The 25,321-nt window shown below is 40.4% G+C and overlaps 1 protein-coding gene across 3 annotated transcripts; it reads left to right on the top strand.

Moving 5' to 3' along the window:
* Nucleotides 1–12,802: 12,802 nt before the first annotated feature.
* Nucleotides 12,803–25,313, top strand: LOC308371569 (myosin heavy chain, fast skeletal muscle-like; the record flags this gene model as incomplete). 3 transcript variants are annotated; one of them, XM_080846527.1, is made up of 38 exons in its annotated part: nucleotides 12,803–13,006; nucleotides 13,103–13,246; nucleotides 13,333–13,489; nucleotides 13,600–13,627; nucleotides 13,733–13,847; nucleotides 15,477–15,569; nucleotides 15,659–15,722; nucleotides 15,816–15,914; nucleotides 16,007–16,110; nucleotides 16,230–16,368; nucleotides 16,533–16,651; nucleotides 17,157–17,306; nucleotides 17,405–17,575; nucleotides 17,668–17,968; nucleotides 18,071–18,141; nucleotides 18,243–18,330; nucleotides 18,417–18,534; nucleotides 18,630–18,753; nucleotides 18,854–18,990; nucleotides 19,260–19,515; nucleotides 19,644–19,886; nucleotides 19,968–20,144; nucleotides 20,225–20,370; nucleotides 20,483–20,573; nucleotides 20,665–21,054; nucleotides 21,234–21,479; nucleotides 21,573–21,769; nucleotides 21,875–22,058; nucleotides 22,186–22,351; nucleotides 22,489–22,613; nucleotides 22,731–23,039; nucleotides 23,126–23,329; nucleotides 23,423–23,548; nucleotides 23,635–23,805; nucleotides 24,642–24,746; nucleotides 24,830–24,925; nucleotides 25,039–25,170; nucleotides 25,293–25,313. In XM_080846527.1, the coding sequence occupies 38 exons, from the start codon at nucleotides 12,803–12,805 to the stop codon at nucleotides 25,311–25,313; spliced, it is 5,811 nt and encodes a 1,936-aa protein (XP_080702653.1). The 3 variants fall into 3 exon arrangements, with proteins under 3 accessions (XP_080702653.1, XP_080702652.1, XP_080702651.1); XM_080846526.1 differs by lacking the exon at nucleotides 25,293–25,313 and having other exon boundaries at nucleotides 12,803–13,003; nucleotides 25,039–25,179; XM_080846525.1 differs by lacking the exon at nucleotides 25,293–25,313 and having other exon boundaries at nucleotides 12,803–13,010; nucleotides 13,110–13,246; nucleotides 25,039–25,179.
* Between the last annotated feature and the right edge of the window lie 8 nt (nucleotides 25,314–25,321).

The raw sequence follows: 25,321 nt of genomic DNA, 5'->3' as shown, positions 1-25,321 counted from the left end.
GCTTTTCTCTCTGTGTGTGTAACTAGAATATTAGGTGCCACTTAGTCTGCATATGAACAAGAGCATGTTTAGACCAGAGGTGATAAGAAGGGAACTGTGCTTCTTCCGACCTTGTGCAAAACTGCCATCCTTGCAAGACAGGGAGCCTCCGACGTGAGAAATCCACCACGTGGTTATCCCTGCTGAAAGCAAAATTTCTGACTATATAAACCTTGTGTGATGGGTTTATCATTGCCTTCACTTTCAGCCTTGTGCTGGGAGGGGAGCCTGATTGCAATTATTTGTCTAATAAATATACCTACAAGCAGCTCCGGAGTCCTGAGGTAACTAGGGTGAATTTTCACCTATCAGTATGTCTTAGCATTTTTATGACGACTCAAAAGGCATACCTTTCTAAATTTGTTCTCTTTCCTACAGGTCTTTCCCAAACCTTCTCTTAGGAGTTCCCCTAAGAGAAACCTTCCTACGTATACCTTAAGAGGCCAAATCCATGTCTCTGCAATCAATTTCTGTCATTCATGTAGGTCTGAGCATGCGGGGCATGAATTGAATTGAAAAACAGGTGATTATTTTTTAGAAAGAACATCAACAATAAATTCCAAATAAGGATGGCTGTAGGCTAGATGTTACTAATAGATTTATATTCACAAGGGATTGAAAATGACCGGCTAATTAATTTATACCTACACATTTTGTTTTTATTTAACAAATGTAATGATAGCAATAAGGAGGCATGGGAAAGTGCAGCACTGATCAATATGTATTCTTTCTTTCTAAATTTGTTTAAAATCTGTGGATGTTAGCCCTCTATCATTGGGTTCAATGCTAACAAGTGTGCTGGCATGCATCTGAGTGATCTGTCATAGTGTGTCGTGAACATTCTAAAAGCTTCTCAAGAAACTTCCCATGGCAAACAGGTGTGAAGATGCTGAACGGTTTATTTCATAGTGGTTAACTGCTGCTGTGCTGGTCCATGGAGTATCTAAAAACTCTAAGCTTAAGGCAAGAGCGATCAAGCAGACCCCTCTAAGCAGAAGTACCCAACCTTTCTTTATAGATATGACTCCTTCACAAAGTTAGAACCTAATGCTGGCTGATTCCTGAGGCACTGAAGTCTTGCCTTTTTTGGTATTGTTTTGGAGAACGCCTGTCTGCTGTGAGACTTTTCAGAGATGGCCTCTCTGCCTTGTGGCAGCCTTGCCGTGTGGCGGGCAGCCATTTTGTCATGTCACAGCCATTTTGTCTAACTGGTTCTTCTGTCTGTTCTGTTCAATTAAAAATACAACAAGGGTAAAACTTCCAAGGCAAAAAAGGTTGTGGAAATACTGAACACTTTATTCCAAAGCAATTAACAACTACTGAGCCATTCGATCTGAGCAAGTTGAAAAAATGCACACCCCAAAAAGAGCTGCAGTCTCTTTTATAGAGATCTCGTACCTCCCGCCTCTCATTTATGCCACGGCCTCGTCAACCAATCCGAATTAGTTACTCCCAATGGGGTTCCTCGCCCGCCTGTTCCATGTGTGGCTGTACTGGTCTTTCTGGATCCTTCACCAATATCTCTGCATAGCCAGCAATACTGGTTGCTCTTTTCATAATGGTGGCCAGTCTCTTTACGGTGCAAACCCATGCCACCGTTGTGAGCGACTTCCATCGCTTTGAGTGGGCGTGGTGTAGCGTGTGGAAATAGCATACAGTCCAACTGTCAAAGACGACACCAAACAATCTCATTGGCTGCTGCCGGGAAATATCGCTCCTCATTTGCATAAGTTTCAACATGTTCGAATTTTCAACGGACGCGTCGCTCAGATCGCTAATTTACGTCACAATGGATTGGCTCTCATTGAAATGCATTGGGTTTAGAGATCGCGTCGCTCACAACGGTGGCATGGGTTTGCACCGTTAACCATTTTGTCACATAACTCTTTTCCTGATATCCATGTTCCAGCCTCAGTGACAACTACATTTACAACAGATCTAACAAAAAATATTCCACTATACCACAAGGATAGGTTGATAAATGAACAAAAGCAGAAATAAATAAATAAATAAATAAAGCATTTGATATGTATTCCACTCTTCAACAAATAGGCATATTGAACTTATGTTCACAGTACAGTATACTGTTACATTGCGAATAGCACCAACAGCATCTACAGCATCAGTAACTGCCTAAGCAGTGCACTGGTTTCAGCCACAGTTTCAGCCGGGCCCAGGTAGGTTAGCCTACCTGACAAATCTTTTTTGGAAAAGACGTGCTATGGACCCAACCAACTCTATTTGGGAGGGGAGAACCTCCTCGCATGGTACAACCCATGCAGAGGCTGCGTTGTCAGAATGCGGAACGTGTGTAGCCTACTTTGAGAGAAGATGGACTAACGTGACAAATGTCAACAAATAAAATTCTTGACCGGCCCAGAAGTGAAGCGGCCCATTTACCCACCCCGGGCCTGCAGAGGGTGTCACTTTAATGGTGTCATCCCTGTCTCACAGAGATTTGTATTTTTTCCAGATACCCAAAGTCATCGATCTGTTCTGTCTCAAGCTGTCTGTCAACATCCCAAAAAATGTATCTCATGATCAGTCTTTGTAAATTTCACGCCAATGAGCATTGGAAATTTGTCCAATGTATATTAAGCATGTCATGCCAGCAACATTTTATTAGATTACACATACTCCATATTCAAATGCTTAGAAAACATATGAGCAACAAAACAAAACTTGAGCAGTATTTCAGCTAAATTGTTATTCTTTGGTTATGTTCACGTTCATCTCCGGAATAGGGCTTTTACTCTACCTGTCAGTTTTTTTTCTGGCCGCATGGGCATATTTGTTATCAAGAGTAAGTTACAACGTATCAGAAAAGCAGTAAAACAATGAAGATTGATAAAGTAGGCCTACATATTACAGCCAATGCAAAAGTTAACGGAAATAAAACAAGAGTAAAGAGGACCCGAAATCCTTTTTGTCCCAGGGTCCCAAAAATGTTTATTTTTATGGTGTTTTTAATATTTATTATATTTGTTATTTCAGTGAAAATTACTGAAAATTTTCTTCAGTCAAGGGCGTCCCAAAGTTTGCAGCTGTATCACACCCTACCCCAATATTAAGTGTGCCCAGTGATGCTGATGTTTCCTGCCTGTCTGACGACCCTGCCTCTTTTGGGTGCTGGGTACTGTTCGGCGTCACTCGCTAAGCTATTCCTACGAGGGTGAGGGGAGTCGAAACGGTGATCTACAGCATGCAAGCCATACGCTAAACCCGCTGCACCATAGTACCATTCTGATTAGGGAAAAGATGTCACATATTATACATCTTATAGACAGTTTCTTATATTGCTGTGGTAGCCGCGGGAGTGTTGAATTTTGACATGATTATAGTCTTGAATTCTTCATAACGCGTTCATGATCATATCCTGCGTTATCGGAGAAAAAAAAATAGTATTTTTCTTTGAGTTTAGACCATTGTACCTTTCAAAAAAATCATGGTTTTGGGGATCGACCTTTCTTGCCTTTTGAAGCAAGACGTGCACGCGCAATTTGGCTGACGAGATAAATTAACTTGAGGTTAAAATAAATTAGCGCCCGTCGCCAATTAGCGACCGGCTTGGCCTGTTCTCATTTAGCGAGCTAGTTAATCTCCAGTTGCGAGCTAAATTAATTATCTTAGCTTCAGTCGTACGCCGAACAGGGCCCTGGGCTGGCTGCTAGTCTTTGTCTGTGTGTTTTGTGTTGCAGATGCCCAGCAGGTGTGGTCAGCTCGTTACTCATTGGGAACACCTGGGGCCAAGGAGAGCTTCAGACAGAGATTCAGAAAGAGAGAGAGAGACAGGGGAAACTTGGCTCCTCGCGCCATACTCATCTTCGCATACTTGTTAACATCAACAACACTCCACCTACTGGCCTTGCATACATGCATACACGCCAACCTTACTGATTCACTGACTACCACACTCACCGTAGATTTGCTCGTTTGTGTTATCATAGTTGCTAATAAACTCATAGTGTTTTTAACGCCTTGTGGACTGCTGTTTGCCATGTCTGTGAGCCGGGAATGACAAATGGAAGAGATACAGTGAGACGGCCGACTTTCTGCTACACTGCCAACAACCCTGCATCAGTGTGGAGAGCCCCATCACACCTCTGCCCCCCCCCCCCCGCAGGTTCTGTTTGTGGATTTCAGTTTGCCATTCAGCACTAATATTCCAGAAATCCTCTTCTCCAAATTCTCCCGCCTCACTGTATCTCTGCCATCTGCCAGTGGATCACCAGCTGTCAGACAGGCTAGAAACAGAAGGTGAGGCTGGGGGATGTCACTTCTTATACACGGGTGCTCCCCAGGGATTTGTCCTCTCCCCAACCCAACGACTGCACCTCCAAGGACTGAGCTGTTAAACTCCTGAAGTTTGCAGAAGACACTATGGTCAAAGAACTCATCCAAGATGGTGACGAGTCTGCATATCAGCGGAAGGTTGAATAGCTGGTGCTCTGGTGCATTCAGACAACTCTGAGCTGAACACAGTGGTACAGGAGGTAGAGGAGTCGTTTAGTTATCAAAATGTTGGAAGGTTGCTAATTCGATTCCCCACTCCTCCTAACCAAGTGTGTTAGTGTCCTTGAGCAAGACAGTAAGCCCTGACTGCTCCTGTTGTATAAATGCAAAAATCCCTTGTAAGTCTGTCAGGTCTGTGCTCTGTTTTTGTCCCTTGCTTTTACTTTGTTTACCCTTCATCCTTTTATGTTACTTCCTGTTTGCCGTTTTTTCCTTGTTCCTGCCATGTGCTCCCTTGTTGTTGTCCGTGACTCCTCCCCTCACCTGTTCCCAATTATCTCCCTGTTGGTTTACCTAATTTAGTTCACCTGTGTCTTGTTGTCTAGTTCCCCCTTTGGTATTTAAGTTCAGTCTGTCTTGTGTTTTTTGTTGGTTTGTCGTATTAACATGGAGTTCTGTTCTGTTCAAATTAGCTGTGTGCTTTCCTTTAGTGATGGCGAAATAAAGCTTCATGAACCTTCGAAGCTTTCCAGCCAGACGTGTTAAAAAAATGTTCACTACTCGAAGCGTCGTATTTCTTTGAGGAGAAAATGGTGAACTACTTTCCCTGTATACTGGATTGAGGTGAAACAGTGCGTGTCTAGATGTGTGGAGATTTTTAGCTTTGTTTTGCTCCTTGTTTTTTATGACTTGTTCTGTGTGCCTTTTCTGTGTGCCTTGTCTCTGTACCATGTTTGTGTGCCTTGTGTTTTGTGTTTAGTGTATGTAGGTATTTTGCTACGATGGCCAGTGGATGTACTCTAGTTTCAGATTAGTCTCTGTGCCTAGATTTGGGACCTGGCTTGGGCCGAACAGGTGCCTGTGACAACACTGTACGACAACACTGGCAACATACTACAATTTGGGTTTAGTACTGAGCACTCTTACTTAGGGAATATACTGTCAAAATGTTTTTAAAATATGAAAGTTTGTATACTGAAAAATATTGAAGTTCTAAGCAAGGACCTGTCAACACCATTGAATTACATTTGTTCTACTGTGAACAAAATGGCAAAGATTCTGAAATAAAAATATGTATTTTTCCACAGTACATGTATACACTGTAAGAAGTAAAAATGACAGGTTTCAATTTACAGTAAAAAGGTCAAATCTGTTCTGCAGTGAACATTCTCCCCATGCCACCAGTGTGGGCAAGTGTGTTGATTCTGTTCTGATAGTGCAGGCTGTAAATACTATAAATATACAGTAATCAGAATTCTACCTTATATGTTGTAAATAACTTCAATGAAACTACAGTATACATTGTATTGTGGCAAAACACTTTACAAAAGTATAGAAGTTTTTGTTGCCAAGAGTGCAAATACAGTGAAACACTGTACATTATATGACTGTCAAGGCCAGCAAAGCTTCATTGTCATTGCTGAACGTACAAACAATTGATGCCACAGTATGATGGCGCAGGTTTGGATGAACCCTTTGGCCAGCCTCTCTCATGGAGAGGTCATGATTCACTACGGCTCAATGACTCGTGCCTAATTTCATAAGAGCATCTTACACGAATGCCACGTCCCCTGACAGGGGCCCCTCTATCTCTACCACAACCTCTTTCTTGTCCTCATCCTGAGGTTGTTGGTGGTGGCCTTCTCGATACATGCTTGGTATCAACTTCAATCTATTGACTCTTTTTAGAGGTTGAGAACTGCTTGATTAGTTTTGCACAAAGAGTTCTCACAGGTGCTGACGATATTTAGAATATAGAGAGCCGTGTCAGTAGGCTGCTACAAAGTGTCTGCAATGTGTTGACATGGTTATTCAATTAGGTTTTGTGTCTTTCTCTGAGAAGTGTGTTAAAACTCAAAGTGTGAAAGCAATGAGAAATAGTTAACCCATTCGCCAGAGAAGACTCTTGCTGTGCAAAGAAGATGTGAGCATTAGATAAAGTTGACCCATGATTCGCTAAATGTGTGAAAACAATTGAGAAAAACTGTAATTGCATTTGCGATTTAAATCGCGATATGGTAAAACCCGATTTTCTAACCGCAACGCCCGCGATTACAACGTGGTCTATAAAAAAGTGAGCTAAAAAAGTGCATGCCTTGTGTTTATACTTACAATGACTTTGTTTAAATTACTTAAATGCACAGTGGCAAAGCCACCTATTTGTTGTTCTTGTTTCTGTAATGAGCAGTTAAATAAAATTGTGAATTGTGGGAAAGAATATTTTACATTAGATGTATCTAATATTGTGTATTGTGTATCATTCATTACGTTTTGTTGGGGGGAAAAGTTGCATATTAGATCGCAATCGCAATATTGGGGGAAAAGCATTGCAATTAGATTATTTTCCCAAATTGTTCATCCCTACTGTATAGTTTTATTTGTTGTGACATCGGAGATAATCGCTAACATAACTAAAAGAATGACACATTTTTATTTAGCTTAAATACTGCTTGCATTTTCAGCTCATATACATTTTTCTCTAAGCGCTCGAATGTGGAATATGTGTAATCTAATGAAACGTTGTTGCGACATGCTATTATGCATTTGACAGTGTAATTTATTACTAGCTAGCTGATTTTTCAAGGCTGCATACTTCCAAGGCTTATTGGTGTGAGATTGATGACTAATTATTTTTTTGTGCTATGGCAGTAAAATTGTTGCATAATGTTACTTGTTAGAAAGAACAAAGTACATGAAGTAGAAGAAAATGTAGTGGAAGACTGGATAAGCCGATGTCAAATCCCCGTCAGGAGAGACTTGAGATCTACTTCCAGATATTAAGTACTGTAAAAAGAGTTACTTTTACAGCACAATCATAGGCACATGAAAAACATGTTTTTATGTTTCCACATTCCTCATGTCATAGATACTCTATCAGATTCTTAATTGCCAATGGTGACAAAGTAACTTCTGCCTTCTAAATCAGACCTGAATAAATAAAGGACTGCACAGCAGTATTGTATAATCGAGTGTCAAATGCATCGCTGAGATCTAGTAAAACCAGAACTCTTATTTTACCTAAATTAGTATTTATCTGATCGTGAGGCCAGAAGCATTATTGATACGTTTAAGACAGGGGTCTTCAACAGGGGGTCCGCGGAGGTACTGCAGGGGGGTCGCAAAATCTTTGGTTGATAAGATAATTTTTTTTAATATTTCTAAAAAAAAAAATCAACCAATTTTTTTTTTCCACAAATTTAAATGTCTTCCAAATCAGAATTGTATTTATTCCCTTTAAATTTACATAAACATAAATCCAACATATTGTAGCGAACGTATAAATTGATCGAGAAGACGTTATCTTTCAGTCCAATCGACACATTCAGCTACCCACAGGAGCTCTCTCAAGCTGAGCACCGGTTCACTCACAGCACCTTTCATGCACAGGCACTAGCCAATCAAATCGCGTTTCTGCTCAAGTCTAAAGAGCGCGAAGATCAAAAGATACATCTCACTAATGTGGGTGGATGTGTGCCATCGACACAATAACAGGGTAGCTATGTTTATTTGGCACTAGGCCCAGTATATTATAAACAAAATGTTATGCAATGTATATAGTAGGGGGTCCCTGCTCATCTCGCCATCAGTTTGGGGGTCCCTGGCCTAAAAAACGTTGAAGACCCCTGGTTTAAGAAATAGCTGTGTTTATTGAAAACAACTTTGATGCTGGCACAGCTACGGTTTTGTGGAAGGCCTTTTATTCTCCTGCAATGTCATGTTTGCCTTGGCAGAAACTTGACACCACAATGACAAAGCAGAAGTCCTCATGGGATTACAAATGGCTATAGATGAGTTGCCCGCACGGTTGGAATTACAATGGAACTGACCAAATAATACCACTGTCCAGCTATTTGCTAATAGAGACCTGAGCATTGTGTTGAGAATCATAATTATAATACGTTGGCGTTGTGAACTTGAAGCAGTTTTGCAACAAGTGTATGAGGGCTGTGTGCAGAAGTGAGTGTAATGTAAGGTCAAGCAGAAAGGCCAGGGATGAGACTTGTTTTAGAAAAACAGGCCAACAGGTGCAGAATATAGAGGGAATATTTTGATTGGTTCATTTTAGATAAAGTTAGAGGTTTGTGATTTGCATAAGTGACGAGTTTTTAATTTAAAAGGTTAATGCACTGGGTTTTTGATTCAGAGCTGCTCCATGGACCACCACTCTTGTTTTGGATAAAATGTCTGCAAGGATTGAATAAAACTTAAGTTAATCAACAGTTAATCGCACTTCGGACTTCTGACTCTGATTGAATCTTTAAGATTTGGAGACACAGTTTTTCGTTACAACAATTGCTTCATGATATTAGTGTTCAATAATTGTTAGTATAGCATATTATTATCAAGTGAAGAACTGAGCAAACATTTCTAAAACTGAACAGTGATGGTTCTAAATAGGCAAATTGTAACTTTTAGGTAAGCAATGATTTAGCTGTGTGAACATGATTGTTACATCCTGTTATTCCATGACTATTTTTGGTGACCGATTGCCAGGCCTGGGGACTAACGAAATGCATGGAACGCCGTTCCGTAATTAGGATACAAAAAGGTAACTGTATTCTGGCACAGTTACAGAAAAAAAATATTAGAGATTCTTTTAGCAGAACTTGGGGTTTATTAAGGGTATTAAACATTAAAAATACATCTTGAAATGAGAACATTATGCTATCATCCACATGCACCCCTTACAATGCACCACGAGAAGACAACAGAGAAAGTCCACGTGATGACTTCGAGTTCATATTTTCTTTCCTTGGCTAGAAATATTGACACTCTTTTCTCCTCAAAGCTGAAAGTGGGTAGAACATGACAGTGCGATGCACCTTATGGTTCCCCGCAGTGAAAATACTGTCGTTATCCAAGGACTCCACATCAAATTTAATGAAGCATTTACAGGCAAGACCAACACTGCTTACGTCTACACAGACATCCAGTTAGCTATGGTTAAAGGTTAAAGCCTACTACGTAATGAAAAGGGTGGCCTTTAATAACTTGGATGATTGTGTGTCGATAAAACACAAGCCCCTTCTCCATTCAGCATCAACTTTCTAGTTGAACTTCAGTATGAGTTTTCAATTACAAATCATGGAAATCTACAGTATAACAGCAGAGACAGGGAGATCCAGACTGGTTATGGCATCATGTCATTTATCCTCTACCACATAATGCAAAAAGGGAAGCACACTCTTGTTAAACTAGCACTGGTTTATTGTCTTTATATTTGATGCTAATAATAAAGTTTGATTGACCTCTCTGCGGGGTATGTGCAGTTGTGGTTTATACATATTGCGGAACTGACCCGAAAGTACATTTATTTATATAAGAAACTATTTGGCTATAGCTTTACCTCTTTTATTTCTCAACAATTGACTTTACCCCCCCCCACCTCAAATGACCTTCCGTGGCACTGTAGAATTACCAATTACCAATCTGGGGATGCCAGTTGTCTAAATACAGACCCACGGACTGCTGCTGCCTTTTCGCAAGTCTTCAGCTGCCACAAGGACCACAGGGGTCAAGGCCACAAGGACAGAAGAGCGCACCCTGAGACGTTGCCTCCCCTTCTCATTGCCCAAACATTCAAAGATTGTGTTTGACAGAAGTGTCCTGTAGTTTAGTCTTCTCAATTCAGCATCAATGTGAAGTGAAGTGAAAGTGACTCTATAATGTTCTGGTAGTTGCACATCAGTATGAGTTTTCATTGATAAATGCAAATCAAAAAGTCGCATTCCTGATGATTTTCTCAAGTGCACATTAGCCTATATGTTCAAAAAACTAAAAGACTTATACTTATGGTCAAGGTTTTACTACATGAAATGGTGCAGGGTGTTCTACAGTGTGCACATTCTTCCAGAAATGAAAATAATCCAGATTGCCATCCTGTGGGAGTGTTTCTGAGGGTTTAATTTGGTGAAGTGTGACCAATTATATTATTTCGATGTTTTAAATTAAACTTGTAGGCTACATATTTTCCTGATACTTTTAATCTTATTTTTTTTAAATACATTAGGTTTCTGCCACTTCCAGTGTGTTACAGTTTGAGCATCTTTTGCACACCAGAGCAACTATATTGTGTATAATGCAGAGGTGATACAATGTACTTCACAGGAATCTCACTACAATTGCAACTGTCAGTATTACTTTTAAACAGTACATCTCATGATAAGGGTTTAGGGTGTGAAGTAACTGTTCTGAATGTGCATGCATATATATCAACCTAATCTATTGCGAAGTTGACCAAACATCTTTCACTGTAACATAAATAGTGTGAAAAACAATGGGCTATACCCTTTTCTCCATTTTGGAATACCACATTATGGGGGGGGGGCCCTGACCATATATTGGTTTGAATTCGACCCGCTGTCATGTCTCAAACCCACTCCCAACCTCTTCACTCCATCTCATTTCCTGTCCAAACCTTCACTGTCCTATTTGAATAAGGGCAAAAAGCCCAAAAACAAATCTAAAAAAAATAATAAATGAACAACACTCTAAACATCATGATGTGATTTATTGAAATATATCAAGAGCTCAGATGGAACCACAATTATAATACAGGTCACAGTAAACCAGCAGTAAATCACAATCTTTCCATCTTTGGAATGCTTGGCCTTTGAAAAAGGCCTTGAACAACTTGCAACGTATTTGTGTGTGGTATTAAACGAACACAGAACATTTCCAGTTCAAAGTATATTACTTTTACTAAGAATAAGCAGGCCCACCGGCCTGGATTATGTCCTTTTCAATTACCAAATCAAAACAACAAAGTATCACATACAAAATTAAAACTGCTACAAGAGCAGGCTTAAAGTGCTTTTGAGCTGCATGTTTAACAAGAGGGGCCAATGTAACAATATGACACAAATGTTAATTAACAGCACAATATACATCAGAGTTAATCTAAATGTTTGAAGCAATGCACCAATATAGTCAGTATTACAGGTTCAGAATAAAATATATTTAATACTATTAATAAATAGTTCAATACTATAAATGGACCAGATTAAGTATCATTACCACATCCTGTAATTGCAGTATGGGTGCTGCTCATTTCATAACATGTATTAGTTAACTTGTTAGTTCATCAATGTGTGTGTGTGTGTGTGTGTGATGGCATGCTTGCCATGATGTTTAAAAATACCAAACCACTCCAATCCTTCCTTATTTGGATCCTGGTTGTTTGGCAGATGGTCACAATATAAGGACCTGGAGGCACTGAGAGGTTCACAGAGACTTGGGGGTTCCAGTGCACAGTAAATTGTCACCTGCTTGTATTGTCAGGGAGGATCTGTACACAATTGGTGTCTGCATGGTAAACTCTGATATTCTCTGAATCATGGGAGATGCATTGGCTTGTCAGTGAAACCTGTTAAGTTTTTACTATTTGCATTTATATATAATATATTGTCTGACCTCTTACTCCCATCATTTTAGAATATTTGACAGTTTGGACATTTCACCTGGTCCTGTGAAGAACAGGTAAGTGTATCTGCTTTTTCAATTAAGCAACTTAAATTCTCTTTTTTTTTCCCAAAGCAGGCAAGCCAATCGGCTCCAAAGAAAATATATACCTATAGTTCAGAATACCCTTTCCAGTTCAGTCAAAACAACCTTTTTCAATCAAATAGGGTTGCATAGGTAGGCATATTTTCAAGATTTGGTCCTTGAATACAAAATTCTGGGCTGTACACGCAGTCTTTGGCTGGACAGTTATCACCTATTCTGGATTTGTAGCTACTTTTATTAAATGCAAAGGTTAAATGTCCTTTGACCAGGCTTCAGTGAGGTTCTATGAGGACATCACTTCAAATATAAAAAAATACTGTAAGAGACGAGACAATGCACTCGGTTTAAACATTTTTGACACCTACTTTCAGATCTCAAAATAATCTAATCCAGACTCATTTTCATTAACATGACTGCACTCCATACATCATAATGAAAGAAAAGAAAACTTTTTAAATCCACTAAATAATAATCACACTACACACTTTTATTTATTTACTACACTGCCCCATGCCTGAAGGGTACATTTTTAACCAAATTTCTACATGGACTGTTTTAGCAAGATACTCATGGTTTAATATGATTACCTGTTTCCCACATTAGATAAAATGTAAATATTTACTGTTGCTCTTGACTGCCTCATACACAGTCACTACAAATACAAACATCAAGTTGTTAGTTTGTTTACCTTTTTCAGATTTGCTGTTTCAAAGATTAATTCTGTTTCTTACAGTCCGTGGTTGTAATATTTCTTATTACTAAATTACATGTTCATGCCTCTTCTTCCAACAGTAAACCATCAACCATGGGGGACAGCGACATGGCCACTTATGGCAAGGCTGCCATTTACCTCCGTAAGCCTGAGAGGGAGAGACTTGAGGCCCAAACCATGCCCTTTGATGCAAAGTCAGCTTGCTATGTAACTGACAAGGTGGAGTTGTACCTGAAGGCTACAATCAAGAGTAGAGATGGTGGCAAAGTCACTGTTGAACTGCTTGAATCCAAGGAGGTATGTTAGCAAGGCTTTTAGTTAAGAAAATGAGAGTATTTCCATTAAACATAAAGTTTCTTGCCTTTATCTCTTTAAATTGTCCATTTGTTGTAGGAAAGAGTCGTTAAGGAGGAGGATGTCCACCCCATGAATCCTCCCAAGTTTGACAAGATTGAGGACATGGCCATGATGACCCACCTCAATGAAGCCTCTGTTCTGTATAACCTCAAAGAGCGTTACGCAGCATGGATGATCTACGTAAGCTTTATGCTTTCTCACAGATGAAAAACTATGTTAAAAATAAAACAGCTGTAAAACCAATCCCCTTTATTTCCTCATTCTAGACCTACTCTGGACTTTTCTGTGCCACTGTGAACCCCTACAAGTGGCTCCCTGTGTATGACCAAGAAGTGGTGGAGGCCTACAGAGGCAAAAAGCGTATGGAAGCCCCACCCCACATTTTCTCTGTCTCTGACAATGCTTATCAGTTCATGCTCCAAGGTAAGCATTCATTTTAAAAGCCACTAAAAAATAGGATTTAATTACTTAATTAATTTGTTCATGAACTAATTCAAAAAAGTGATTTATCTAAAATTGCATTTGTCCCACAGACAAGGAGAACCAATCTGTTTTGATTACGTAAGTGTCAATACATGACTTAACATTTGCATTATCTTCTATGATAGTACTTTGTGGCACACACAATTCTTATCTAAAAATTTCAATATCTTATGTTTAATCTAGCGGAGAATCTGGTGCTGGAAAAACTGTGAACACCAAACGGGTCATCCAGTACTTTGCAACAATTGCAGTCAGTAGTGGTGAAAAGAAAAAGGAGGCAGTGCCTGGAAAGATGCAGGTCAGACCCCTTACACATTTATGTGCTAATCTATCTATAAATCCAGGAATCTCTGTGTGTCAGTCTGTCAGTCTAGGGCGTATCTCCCTGACGGTAGTTACGTTAGTTATGAGATTTCGCATGTAGCTTACGCATGTCATGAACCTGTGCATCCTTGATTTTGAAGATTTTTGAAATCATAGTTCGCGAGATATTTGTATTTTACCGTTTCCCGTAGGCACTAATGGGTTATCGTTTCCCGTAGCACCGAAATGACGTCACAAATTACGTCACAAACAATATTAGCGGTATTAAAACTATCCTGCCTTCACTCAAAGTTCAGAATAGCGTTGGGTCCGCATTCAAATTCTTCTTGGTGAACAGATACAGACTTTTGCTCAAGTAATCTTAAGACAGCGATTGATTTTATCTATTCGTTTATATAAGCTTCTTTATATTAAGTTTCAAAGTAATGTCTAGAGTTGTACAGTCATCTAACAGACAGGGAATAGTAGTCTAATCCATCAAAATATTCATATTGTTTATTAGTATAGCGTATTTTTTCAGTACATTTCTGCACTTATTTGACTTACAACTTGGCAAACTCATTTCATAAGCATGGTTGAAATGTAACTGTGATTACAGCACTTATTCATGGCATATGCAAAACGCATACATTTTACTCTATACAACTCTCTCTCTGAATTCATAGTTTGCGAGATATTTCTATTTTATCGTTTGCGTTTGTCCATTGCTTTCCCGATTGTCCATTGCTTTCCCGTCTGTTGCTATGGAGTCCACGAAATACGTGCAAATCTCGCTGTAAGTTATGTTGGGCCCACGTCGTCATGTTATCCTCCCAGTCCTGCACTGAATTCGGGTGGGGGATAGCATCTCCAGTCAGAGTATTTAAACTGTGTTCCCATTGTAAGGACATAATTAGATTACGATCTGTCTGAGAGTGGGCTGTCAAAGCTAGCATCATCGAAGTCACACAGTACAGTACAGTAGGCCTACATTCAATAAAATGAACCTACATTTGAGTCCAACTGCATGTCCATTTATGGTCTCTGTATACCTTTGAATCACACACATAATGTCAACTATATTTGTATTTCGGACCGTGTGTAAAAGCATTTCTTTGTGGATATGAGACGTGGATCATACATACAGTACAGTATATACATTCATTAAAATTAACCTACATTTGAGTCCAACTGCATGACCATTCTTACCCTACACTTACCCTTACAATAAAGAAGTGATCCTATTTCAACCATAACTTCATTTAAAATTATTTCTTTCTTTATGACATTTAGTTTATAGTTTAGACAGCAACTTTGACATCTATATTCAACTGCATCCATACATAATCTCAAACTTTATTTGTTGGTGTATCTCCAAAAAGGCTATACAACATTAAAACATTTCTTAATGAAAAGGAAACATGCATCACAATAATACTTCAGTGTAACCTGTACCTATGTGGAGTGCAAATATGTCTTGCTATTACACCACCCAACAGCTACACCGACGTCTGCTAACACTACAGAATGCATAATTCCTACGGGCACTGCACTAGTTATCATAAAGCAACACAAACATTCTCTTCATAACAACATACTCCTTGAATGTTTCTTCCACTTGCAGGGCTCTCTTGAAGACCAGATTATTGCTGCCAACCCACTGTTGGAGGCTTATGGTAATGCCAAAACTGTGAGGAATGACAACTCTTCCCGTTTTGTAAGTCAACTTCTTATTAAAACGCTGGCCTCGGTTCTGTGGTTTTTAATAAGATCAAATTACTTAGGATATAATTTTGTCTAAAACAGGGAAAATTCATCAGAATTCACTTTGGCACAACTGGAAAACTGGCTAAGGCTGATATTGAGACTTGTAAGTATAATTATCCTGTGAAGATAAAAACAAATTATGTTAATGCTGCCTTCATTTTTTCAAGTTAAAATATATTTTCCCCCACCTAAATAGACCTGCTTGAAAAGTCTAGAGTGACATTCCAGCTTCCTGATGAGAGAGGCTACCACATCTTCTTCCAGATGATGACCAACCACAAGCCCGAGCTGATTGGTAGGGTTATTATTTTCAACCAACAATAAAAAAAAAAAATTACATGTCATTTTTAATTTGCAACAACAAATAATTGTTTTCCCCCTCTACAGAAATGTGCCTCATCACAAACAACCCCTATGACTTTCCCATGTGCAGTCAGGGTCAGATCGCTGTGGCCAGCATCAATGACAACGAAGAGTTGGACGCCACAGATGTGAGATATCCATGAGTTTTGCTTCTGGACAATGAATACAAATCAGAATGACATTCTTAAAAACACTAATGATTAACAATAATTATGCGCTTAATTTGCATTCATGCATGTAATGACAGGAAGCCATTGACATCCTGGGTTTCACTGCAGAGGAGAAAGTCACCATTTACAAACTGACTGGTGCTGTGCTCCACCATGGCAATTTGAAATTCAAGCAGAAGCAGCGTGAGGAGCAGGCTGAGCCTGATGGCACTGAGGGTAGGTTTAAAAACTCTACTGAACTTGGGTCAGTTCTAGTAATAACTACAAGGAAGTCTTATTTATTGAAGTAATTTCATTAAAAAATATACCAGCATGTACTTTTCCTCTGTTTATAGTTATTCATTTATAAATAACTCACTTAAACGCTTTGTTGTTTTAAGATGCTGACAAAATCGCTTACCTCCTGGGCCTGAACTCTGCTGATTTGCTGAAGGGTCTGTGTTACCCAAGGGTGAAAGTCGGAAATGAGTTTGTCACTAAGGGTCAGACTGTCACACAGGTATCTCACATACAAGGTTGACTAAAGACCACAAGGATTTTGACATTGTTTGACAAGAATTTTACTGCTGGTATTTTCTTTCTCAGGGTTCACAACTGTTATCATTGACCATATTTAAAAACTTTTCAAGGACCTTTAATGAAATCTCCATGAATCTTCACAAGCTAATAAATAAACAGAATTATATACTTTACAGCACATATTGGGCCTAAACTAGACTAGATAGGCTATGTCAATTCAAGTAGAGACTGCATCAGGCACAACAAAACCATTATCCATGGAAATGTACAAAAACATAATTCATTTCAATAGACCTACATTCAACAAAATAATTATTTCTTGACTTTTCCAGAACTTTTAGTTACTTAACTGAATTCCATGACTTTCCTAGCCCTGGAAAATTGGATTTCAAAACTCCATGACTTTTCCAGGATTTCCATGACAGTGGAAACCCTGCCTTTTCTCATCATAGTAAGTAAGTAGTAATTCTTACATATCGTTTTAGGTCAACAACTCAGTGGCAGCCTTGTCCAAGTCTATCTATGAGAGGATGTTCTTGTGGATGGTCATTCGTATCAACGAGATGCTGGACACCAAGAAGTCAAGTCAGTTCTACATTGGTGTGCTGGACATTGCTGGATTTGAGATTTTCGATGTGAGGACAAAATGTTACGATTCTTCACTTACATTATTTGTTTCTAGTGACTTAAGAGTGCCACTCTCAAATATTGTTTGAATATGTATCCAACCCAGTACAACAGCATGGAGCAGCTGTGTATCAACTTCACCAATGAAAAACTGCAACAGTTCTTCAACCACACCATGTTTGTCCTGGAGCAAGAGGAGTACAAGAAAGAGGGCATTGTTTGGGAGTTCATTGACTTTGGCATGGACTTGGCTGCCTGCATTGAACTGATTGAAAAGGTCAGTTTCAATCAATCCAACTAGCACAGTGTTAGATTTGTATAGTTTCATGATGTCCACTTTTATAACTAAGCAATCTTATTTTTCAACAGCCCATGGGTATCTTTGCCATCCTTGAAGAGGAGTGCATTGTCCCCAAGGCCACTGACACCACTTTCAAGGACAAGCTGTATGCCCAGCATCTTGGAAAGACAGCAGCCTTTACGAAGCCCAAGCCTGCCAAAGGCAAGCAGGAGGCTCACTTTGCCATGGCCCACTATGCCGGCATCGTGGACTACAATGTTACTGGATGGTTGGAAAAGAACAAGGATCCACTGAACGACTCTGTTGTGCAGCTGTACCAGAAGTCATCAGTCAAACTTTTGCCTGTCCTGTACCCAGCTGCTGTTGAGGGTAATAACCTGTTCAAGTCAAAAAGCTAATACACAAATAGTAATTATATTACATTCTATCTACACAACTCAATTATCCGATTCATTATTTGTATGTCAACAGAGACTGGTGGTGCTAAGAAGGGTGGTAAGAAGAAGGGTGGCGCCATGCAGACTGTGTCCTCACAGTTCAGGGTATGTGTTTTAATATCAAGAAGAAAATGATCAATCAATCAATAATTGTCCCAGCACAATTAACTGCATGATTAAGATTGTATACATTCTTGTCTCAACAGGAGAACTTGGGTAAACTGATGACCAACCTGAGGGCCACCCATCCTCATTTTGTGCGTTGTCTGATTCCAAATGACATTAAGAAACCAGGTAAAGGGCTTTTAGTAAATTAAGACACGTCCATTATTCAACACCTTGTATTTGCTTGAAAAAATTACATCTCTGTATTTTCACAGGTTATATGCAGAACTTCCTAGTCATCCACCAGCTCAGGTGTAATGGTGTACTGGAGGGTATCAGAATCTGTAGAAAGGGTTTCCCAAGCAGAATCATGTATGCTGACTTCAAGCAGAGGTAAACATACAACAATATACAACAATAACGTATAATACACACTTCATATATGTATTATATGGGGAAAATAATGTTTTTCTTATTATTGACAACAGATACAAAGTACTGAATGCCAGTGTTATTCCTGAGGGTCAGTTCATTGATAACAAGAAGGCTGCTGAGAAGCTCTTGGGATCCATCGATGTTAATCATGATGAGTACAAGTTTGGACACACTAAGGTGGAGAATCTGTTATTATGGATAAATATTGAATTACATACGGTGTGTCCATTTCTGCTTTCAATCACACACCTCATCATTGTTTGTTCTTCTCTTTTAGGTGTTCTTCAAAGCTGGTCTGCTTGGTACCCTTGAGGAGATGCGAGATGAGAAACTGGTTACCCTGGTCACAATGACTCAGGCTCTGTGCCGTGCATACCTGATGAGGAAGGAGTTTGTCGCGATGATGGAAAGGAGGTAATGTCTGATGTATTTGGTGGAATCACGCTCAACAAAATGATCTGCCATAAAACATAGCATTGCAGGTTTTTTAATTGTGGCACAATAGGTTGTGTTGAATGAATCTCTTATAAATTAAAGTACCAACCTTCAAAACAGAGATCATTTCCATCAACACAGATGTATATAAAATAGTGGACCAATCACTGTCAGTGTTTGACAGAATCCTTCTGATCTATTCAGTAAGCTTCAACATGGTTTAATCAACAAATCAACCTCTTTTGCAGAGATGCAATCATTACTATCCAGATAAATGTCCGCTCATTCATTAATGTGAAGCACTGGCCATGGATGAAGCTGTACTACAAGATCAAGCCTCTGCTTCAGAGTGCTGAAACAGAGAAGGAGCTGGTTAGCCTGAAGGAGGAACATGCAAAACTCAAAGACAAGTTTGCAAAGGTTGATGCCAGGAAGAAAGAGCTTGAGGAGAAGATGGTGTCTATTGTGCAAGAGAGGAATGACCTGAATCTGCAAATGGCATCTGTAAGTGTATAACTGTACAACGGGTAGCAATTCTTCACCTCATTGCAATATTCAAATCACTTACCTGTCTGAGAATTATGTTTTTAATACAAATCAGAATTAATCCTTTCATCTTGTATTTACTGTAGAGCGGTGAGACTCTCAACGATGCTGAGGAGAGGTGTGAGGGTCTGATCAAGAGTAAAATCCAGCTTGAGGCCAAACTCAAGGAGACAACCGAGAGACTGGAGGATGAAGAGGAAATTAATGCTGAGCTGACTGCCAAGAAGAGGAAACTGGAGGATGAGTGCTCTGAGCTCAAGAAGGACATTGATGATCTGGAGCTGACCTTGGCAAAAGTGGAGAAGGAGAAACATGCCACTGAGAACAAGGTTCATATAAAGAATAATGTTTTATTTCAAGAAGTCTTTGTGAGGTTTACTGGATATTGATATAAAACATTCTATGTGTAGGTCAAGAACCTGACAGAGGAGATGGCCTCTCAGGATGAGTCCATTGCTAAGCTGACAAAAGAGAAGAAAACCCTCCAAGAGGCCCATCAGCAGACTCTTGATGATCTCCAGGCAGAGGAAGACAAAGTCAACACTCTGAGCAAGGCCAAGACTAAGCTTGAACAGCAAGTGGATGATGTGAGTTAAGGGCCTGTCTGTGTAAAGACATGCTCATATATAAATGTTCTACTTAATTACTTTATGCTTTGTATCTGCAGCTTGAGGGTTCCCTGGAGCAAGAAAAGAAACTCCGCATGGACCTTGAGAGAGCTAAGAGAAAGCTTGAGGGTGACCTGAAACTTTCCCAGGAGTGTGTCATGGATCTGGAAAATGACAAACAGCAGTCTGATGAGAAGTTGAAGAAGTAATGTAGAATTATATTAGCAACTAATGATTCATGCAAACATGTACTCCTTTTTTAGTCCTTTTTTGGTATAAGCATCCGTTAACAACAATTTTCATGTACAATTATACAGGAAGGACTTTGAAACAAGCCAGCTCCTTAGCAAGATTGAGGATGAACAATCATTGGGTGCTCAGCTCCAGAAAAAGATCAAGGAGCTTCAGGTTTGTTTCACATCTTCAGTACCGAATTAGTGTTTACTATCATCAGCCTGTTATTTCTTAGTATCACATATTTCTTTTTAACAACCAATAGGCCCGCATTGAAGAATTGGAAGAAGAGATTGAGGCTGAGCGTGCAGCTCGTGCTAAGGTTGAGAAACAGAGAGCTGATCTCTCAAGGGAACTTGAAGAGATCAGTGAGAGGCTTGAGGAAGCTGGTGGTGCCACTGCTGCTCAAATTGAGATGAACAAGAAGCGTGAGGCTGAGTTCCAGAAGCTGCGTCGTGACCTTGAAGAGTCCACTCTGCAGCATGAAGCCACTGCTGCAGCTCTCCGTAAGAAGCAGGCTGATAGCGTGGCCGAGCTGGGAGAGCAGATCGACAACCTCCAGCGTGTCAAACAGAAGCTTGAGAAGGAGAAGAGTGAATACAAGATGGAGATTGATGATCTTTCCAGCAACATGGAGGGAGTCGCTAAAGCTAAGGTTTGTGACATGTAAACCTTAATGCTCTAGCTGACTCTAACTACAAAACAATATCATACTGCAAACAATGATACAAAACGTACATATTCTTGTATTAAATGTTGTCAAGTAAAATTGTAATAATTGCCATAAACATTTCTGACTTTTGTGTTGCTTATTAATTTTACTTTCACAAACAGGGAAATCTTGAGAAGATGTGCCGTACCCTTGAGGACCAGCTCAGTGAAATCAAGTCTAAGAGTGATGAGGGTGCGCGCCAGGTCAACGACCTCAGTGCTCAGAGGGCAAGACTTGCGACTGAAAATGGTGAACTCGGCCGCCAGGTTGAGGAGAAAGATTCTCTTGTGTCTCAGCTGACTAGAAGCAAACAGGCTTTCACTCAGCAAATTGAGGAGCTGAAGAGGCTAAATGAGGAGGAAGTCAAGGTACTGATACCCGTGAATGATATGAAAAAAATGGAGTACATAACCCACATTCTGTGAAGCCCTTAACGAACACCTTTCATTGTTCACAACCAGGCCAAGAATGCCCTGGCCCACGCTGTTCAGTCTGCACGTCACGACTGCGACCTTCTGAGGGAGCAGTTTGAGGAGGAGCAGGAGGCAAAGGCTGAGCTGCAGCGTGGCATGTCCAAGGCCAATGGCGAGGTTGCTCAATGGAGGACCAAGTATGAAACTGATGCCATCCAGCGCACTGAAGAGCTTGAGGAGTCCAAGTATGTACCAAACAGGCAAAGAAACACATAGAATGTGAATGTGTGTTGTTATGTTGTCTACTAAACCTGTCGACGTCCTCTTACCTTAATCGATTGCATTATCAGGAAAAAGCTTGCCCAGCGTCTACAGGAAGCTGAGGAACAAATTGAGGCTATCAACTCCAAGTGTGCTTCTCTGGAGAAGACCAAGCAGAGACTCCAGGGTGAGGTTGAGGACCTCATGGTGGATGTGGAGAGAGCAAATGGTCTGGCTGCCAACCTTGACAAGAAGCAGAGAAACTTTGACAAGGTTATACCTCTATCTGGAATTTGTGTGATGTTGTAGGACAAACTAGCTCTCATATTACATAATATGGATTTTTAGTAGCAGTGCCTCATTTGTAAAATTAACCCAAGACGCAACCTTTTTTCAAAAGGTCTTGGCAGAATGGAAGCAGAAGTATGAGGAGGGTCAGGCAGAGTTGGAGGGTGCCCAGAAAGAGGCTCGCTCTCTCAGCACTGAGCTGTTCAAGATGAGGAACTCCTATGAGGAGGCTCTTGACCAGTTAGAGACTCTTAAGAGAGAGAACAAGAATCTCCAACGTAAGTCAAGATGGCCTTAAATATTTCCCAATCAAAGCTTGTGAAGAGAACCTTAAACACAAAGTGTTTTATCCTGGAACTAAAATCAATAGTACATTGGTAGAAGCTGATTTTGTGTTTTAAATGTATTTTTGCAGAGGAGATCTCTGACCTGACTGAGCAGATTGGTGAAACTGGAAAGAGCGTTCATGAGCTGGAGAAGGCCAAGAAATCTGTTGAGACTGAGAAGGCCGAGATCCAGACTGCCCTGGAAGAGGCTGAGGTACAAATACAAAATTCAACAGGATGGAGTGGAACATTCAATAGGACATCTTCATAAATTAAGCAATTGGTCATGTAAAATTCAATGTTTTATACTCTTTTTTATATATAAAAATAGGGAACTCTTGAGCATGAGGAGTCCAAGATTCTCCGTGTCCAGCTTGAGCTGAACCAGGTCAAGGGTGAGGTTGACAGGAAGCTTGCAGAGAAGGATGAGGAGATGGAGCAGATCAAGAGGAACAGCCAGAGGGTGACTGACTCCATGCAGAGCACCCTGGACTCTGAGGTCAGGAGCAGGAATGATGCCCTGAGAATCAAGAAGAAGATGGAGGGAGACCTTAATGAAATGGAGATTCAGCTGAGCCACGCCAACCGCCAGGCTGCTGAGGCCCAGAAACATCTGAGGGCCGTCCAGGGTCAGCTCAAGGTCAGTAGTACAAATATTCAGTGTTTTGTTATAACAGTGCTTAAACTAATGCAGTATAGCAAACACCATACATTTTTGTCAACCAGGATGCTCAACTGCACCTTGATGATGCTGTCAGAGGACAGGAAGACATGAAGGAGCAGGCTGCCATGGTGGAGCGCAGGAACACCCTTATGATGGCTGAGATTGAGGAGCTGAGAGCTGTCCTGGAGCAGACAGAGAGAGGCCGCAAAGTGGCTGAGCAGGAGCTGGTTGATGCCAGTGAGCGTGTTGGCCTCCTGCACTCCCAGGTAGAGACTAAAAAAGGTTATTTAAACCGATACATAAAACATACAGCTCCAGCATTACGAATATAACTGAGGTTGTTTCTTTCTCCACACTAGAACACAAGTCTGCTGAACACCAAGAAGAAGCTTGAGGCTGAATTCCTTCAGGTCCAAGGTGAAGTTGATGACATCATCCAAGAGGCAAGAAATGCTGAGGAAAAGGCCAAGAAAGCCATCACTGATGTAAGTTTTTTTTTTCTGAAACGGAGCATTATATTTAAAAGTACTTTTACTTATTTTATTTAAAAATACACTTTTCAATCACATAGGCTGCCATGATGGCAGAGGAGCTGAAGAAGGAGCAGGACACCAGTTCTCATCTGGAGAGGATGAAGAAGAACCTGGAAGTCACTGTCAAGGATCTGCAGCACCGCCTGGATGAGGCTGAGAATCTGGCCATGAAGGGTGGCAAGAAACAGCTCCAGAAACTGGAGTCCAGGGTAGGTAACAAAATATGACTCTGAATGAATATGTTTAAATCCTTGCTGTCCCGCTACATGCCTGTTGGATCCTAACCCATCCAACATACTTCAAGCTATATCACCTACCGTCTTACCAGCAATCACACAGGTGATTCATGATTTATTTAGTTTTGGGACATTTCCTTCTTCGTTCAAAGTGGCTCGGTTAACACCACTGCTCATAAAGCCGTCTCTCTATCCCACTCAGTGGAAAACTATCAACCGATCTCACTTCTCACGCTCTTATCCAAAACCATTGGGAGTGTTCAACTGGTGTTCAATCAACCAAAGAGGGCACACATCACAGTCACTTATGCTTCCTTACAGAGTGATTGCTGGTTATGCTCCCACCTACTTAAATGCTCTTGTAAGGGCAAATGTTACCCCCAGAATGCTGCGCTCGTCTGATGAGCATTGTTGAGCACTGCTGTCTGTGCAAGTACGGCAATCCAGACTATTGTCATTCATAGTTCCAGGCCGGTGGAACGAGCTGCCTAGCACTACCAGAGCAGTGGCGTCCCACTCTACCTTTGAGAAGCCCTTGAAGACCCAATACTACTCTTCAGAGAGCACCTCCCTTCCTAACTTGCACTTCTACTAGTACTTATCTTGCACATACAAGGCACTTACTTTTTTTCTATTTCTTATGTAAAATAATATTTAATGTTATACTAGGTCTCTATTGCTTGTAGCTTGACAGTTCTTTCCCTTTGACGTCGCTATGGACAAATTCTGCTAAATGACTAAATGTAAATGTAACTCATCATAACAAAACAGTGGTCAGTATCTGAAATGGAAATATTTTTCATGTTAAGGTTCGTGAACTGGAAGCTGAGGTTGAGGCTGAACAGAGACGTGGTGTTGATGCTATCAAGGGAGTCCGCAAATACGAAAGGAGGGTGAAGGAACTCACCTACCAGGTAAGAAAGCACTCCTCTTTCTCTAGAACTGCATGCAAAATCTAAGAGGGGAGGACATTTCTTGACAAACTTTTTCTTTTTAGACTGAGGAGGACAAGAAGAGCGTCACCAGACTGCAGGATCTGGTTGACAAGCTACAGCTGAAGGTCAAGGTCTACAAGAGGCAGGCGGAGGAAGCTGTGAGTATTTTTCAAATTTTGCTATACAGGAAAATATCTGCTACTCTTGCTACTTTACATTGACTCTTGTTTTGTTTTTCTGTCTTCACTGCACTCAATTTCATATATAACAGGAGGAACAGGTCAATACTCACCTGTCCAAGTGCAGGAAGGTTCAGCACGATCTGGAGGAGGCTGAGGAACGTGCCGACATTGCTGAGTCCCAGGTCAACAAGCTCAGGGCAAGGAGCCGCGATGGCGGAAAGGTAAGATAATGTTTTCTGCACAAATATTACAATTAGTTCACATGTAAACTTTGGAAATGTAAATGTCATTGATTTTAATTTGTCATCTAGTTAATACATTTTCTTTGTTTCTTTTTTTAAAGGGAAAAGAGGCTGCAGAGTAAACTCTGAA

The sequence above is a fragment of the Sprattus sprattus genome (assembly GCF_963457725.1).
Source record: "Sprattus sprattus genome assembly, chromosome: 10".
In the NCBI taxonomy this organism is placed as follows: Eukaryota; Metazoa; Chordata; class Actinopteri; order Clupeiformes; family Clupeidae; genus Sprattus; species Sprattus sprattus.
The sequence above is the reverse complement of the archived record's forward strand: the minus strand, read 5'-3'. Positions and strand labels throughout refer to the sequence as shown.